The sequence below is a fragment of the Phalaenopsis equestris genome, unplaced genomic scaffold (genome assembly GCF_001263595.1).
Source record: "Phalaenopsis equestris unplaced genomic scaffold, ASM126359v1 Scaffold224806, whole genome shotgun sequence".
NCBI classification, from domain to species: Eukaryota; Viridiplantae; Streptophyta; class Magnoliopsida; order Asparagales; family Orchidaceae; genus Phalaenopsis; species Phalaenopsis equestris.
In genome coordinates, this window is record NW_018242875.1 from 1 (window position 1) to 3,398 (window position 3,398).

A 3,398-nucleotide genomic window follows, 5' to 3' on the forward strand; every position below is an offset into this window, starting at 1 on the left:
GCAAGCAAGTCATAAATGATAATGAAGCATATATCAATCCCTTTAACTCTGATTTTTACTTTGGCTATTTTACAATCCTGATGATCGTTGACCCTGTCGACCTCTGCAGGTGAGGTCGACGAGCATTTCGACTCCTAGAAATGTGATAGCCAACCCTTCAATCCGCTACATCGATCCAACGGGCCAATCTAGCAAGTTTGTTTGACATGTGAAATGGATGGATCCAATGAGATATGGAATGGGCCTGATGGCAAGCCTCAAAACATATGAATCCTCAGAAATTCAGTAGCTAGGAGTCGGTCCAAGCCATTTATTTAATTATGGGCCCACGGTAGCCTATTATTTGTATGCAATTTTTTTTTTTTTTTTTTGCTCGCTAGTTCTGCAAAGCTGTAATGTTATAATTGTTGGGGAAAATGAAATTCTTCATGTACTTTTACTAGACTTCAATTCGATTAGAAATCAAAATCACACTGCATAAATAGTATCGCTCTTATTCAAGAAAATCAGAACAAAATATTTGAATGGAAGCACAACAATGATAATCCCGAAAAAACAAACTAGGATTTAACAAGAGAAACTAAAAAATGGAAAAAAATCATGGAGCCACACTCCCAAGAAATTTCCACTGAGGAACAAGAAAATATACAAAATACACATTTAGATCTCCTCTCTATAATGAATGCAACTTACATGACTCTAGTCCAAAACCTTCCTACTGATCTCAAAAGAGAAATTCATCTTGAAATCTTCATCCCCGACCTTTTTCTTTTCATGCTGTCGAAAGATCCGCACGCTAGAGAGTCTACATTCGTCACTTGAAATCTCGACTTTAAACTGAAACAGAAGAGAAACTGCATCTGGCGTACTCGTGGCACTCCTTGGCACGGGAATATCGCATTCTCTATAACTAGGCACATAGGTGCTCCGAATATGGCATGGGGGCGCTACAGACTTCAGCGCAGGGATGCCGGCGCACCGCACCCACTGCAGTCGCGGTTGCGCCTTTCAAGCATGCGTTCACCACGCCTGAATTACTCTGTACTATTGTGTCCTGCTGGCCCTGCTTTCCCTGCTATCTGTGCTCATCCAGACTCCACAACACAATCCTAATGATAATTTACAAGCTTCAGATCTGAGTATAAATGCTCTAGTTTCAGCACTGATCCAATATAGATTATGTGATATCTTGTTAAACAAGCCAGCAATGAATAAGGTCTAATTTTTTTATTGTTTGGTCTGAAACATAGGCATTTATATAGGGGCTTTGAAATATGTTAGAATCTTATTTTTGCAAGCTGTAGCATTCCTTAATTAACGACACATTTTAAGCGTTATCGTCAGCAATTCTTTATCAACACACGTAAAGTTGGATTAAAACAATGGGAATGCTACGTATAGCAAAATTGTGAAATCAAAATTTGATTTTTCCCAATGAAAGCCATATAAACATGAACAAATGTAAAAACACATTATTTTCATTCATATCAGAAACAAGACACCGAACCAGTAATACAAAGTTCCAAATCATTCTTCCAGACATCACAAACCAATCCTTAGCCGATAAACCTCACCCAAACCCTCCCACTGCGAACCTTCTCCCAAAAAGAACACAAGTAATAAACAACTCTAACAGCACACTTTCCTCCTCTTCCTCCGACCACCCTCCCCCTCTTCTTCTCCACCACCGCTCCATGGTTCCCTGCCAAAACCATATACTTATCCTTCCTCGTCAAACTCGTACACTCATACGATAATCCCCCTGCAATCATTCTCTGCACATAATTAGCCACTTCATAACTACTCCTCCCTCCTTCTCCACATGTATGCTCTTTCCCCAACTTGCTCAAAAAACTCACTTCATAAACTGGTCTTGGATTCATGAAAAAGTAAAAGGAATCCAATCCTTTCCACCCTCTCGCCGTCGTTCCGTAGAACATGCTCATCCTAACCTTCACGGCTACCGGCACGATTTCGTCGGTCAATTCAGCAAACAGAGCAGAGAATCTCAGCAAAAAAGGCTCACGACAAGTGGTTCCTTCAGGGCATATGGCAAGGTCGCCTCGGGTTAGGAGTCTTTTGATGGCAGCGGCGTCGGTGGCGCGGTCACGGGTGAGACGAACGGTTTTAATTGGGGAGATGAGTTCGGAGAGGCGGGAGAGGGAGTAGGTGAGGGCGGGGATGGGGCGGCAGAGGAAGAAGGAGAGGAAGACTGGGTCTAGGAGAGTGCGGTGGCAGAGGACAAAGAGTATGACGTTGGAGGAGGTGGAGTTGTGCCTTGGATGATTATGCCTACACCGAGGGAACGAAGGGCGAGGAGGGAGAGGTGGATGGGGAGGAGACCGCCGACGGCGATGCAGAAAATGGAGAGGAAGAAGGCGAAGGGGAGGTAGAGGACGGTGAGGAGGGATAGGAGCGGGGGTGGTTTTTGGACAACGCGGCCGTCATGGAAGATGATGGGTTTGGCGAGGTGAGCTGACCACACTGCAGGGAGTTCTGGGTTGGGTGGCACCATGTTGGATTCCTGTTTCGTTAAATAATGACCATTAGTAAATTCATAAGCATATAATTAAGATTTTAGCAGAGAGTTGGTATTGGTTAAAAAATGGTTTTAATTGTGTTCAACTTTTTTTTTTTTAAGGAATTTTATAATATTTTTAAGAGATAAATGAAGACATTTGGGAAAAGTGCAACTATTTGTTATTTGAACTATTATTGTAATGCTAACCTTGCAGAGATTCATGAAAGCGCCATCCGAATTCCGATGACTGATCCCAATTGTCTGCGGCAACAATTCACCACCAAACACCCTTTTCAACGCTTCAGCCTTCCTCTCTCCGACGAGCACTCCACTGTCACGCACCAACCCTGTAACCCTTCCTCTATAGACCCCAAGCTCCGTCCCCACCACCTCGTCAACCCCCAAATACTCTTTCAAAAACGGCCCCACCATCACCGCTGGACTCTCCGTCACCACGCACCGCCGACCGCACGCTGACAACACCCGCCATGTCTCCGGATGCAAATCCTCCACATAGAACTTGGGCAGAACGGCACGTGCTACAGACTCGATGGTTGATAATTTTGCTCCGGCGAGCGAAGCAAAGATGAGAACTTTGATGCCGGCGGATTCGGAGACGAAGTGGTGGAGGAAAAGGGAGGGAGGGTAGAGGAGGAGGAGGAAAAGAAGACGAAGAGGGCCGCCGGCCTCAAATGCGGCGAGGGCGAAGTAAGGGAAGGAGGAGGCTGAGCGGAGGAGAGTTCCGTTGAGGTCGGAGATGACGGTGTGAGTACTGCGGTTGTGGTAGGAGCAGGCTTGGATGGAAGGGGAGGAGGAAGACATGGTTTTGGCCATGCAATCTTTCTCTTCTCTCTCCCTCTCCCTGTCTTGAGGATGG

At 45.2% G+C, this 3,398-nt stretch overlaps 1 protein-coding gene across 1 annotated transcript; it reads right to left on the bottom strand.

The window, feature by feature from the left end:
* Window positions 1-1,460: 1,460 nt before the first annotated feature.
* On the bottom strand, window positions 1,461-3,392 carry LOC110037767 (glycerol-3-phosphate 2-O-acyltransferase 6-like). Its single transcript, XM_020742468.1, is given in 3 exon segments — window positions 1,461-2,260; window positions 2,263-2,524; window positions 2,729-3,392. Coding segments are annotated over 3 exon segments (1,593 nt in total). The 5' UTR covers window positions 3,356-3,392; the 3' UTR covers window positions 1,461-1,556.
* Between the last annotated feature and the right edge of the window lie 6 nt (window positions 3,393-3,398).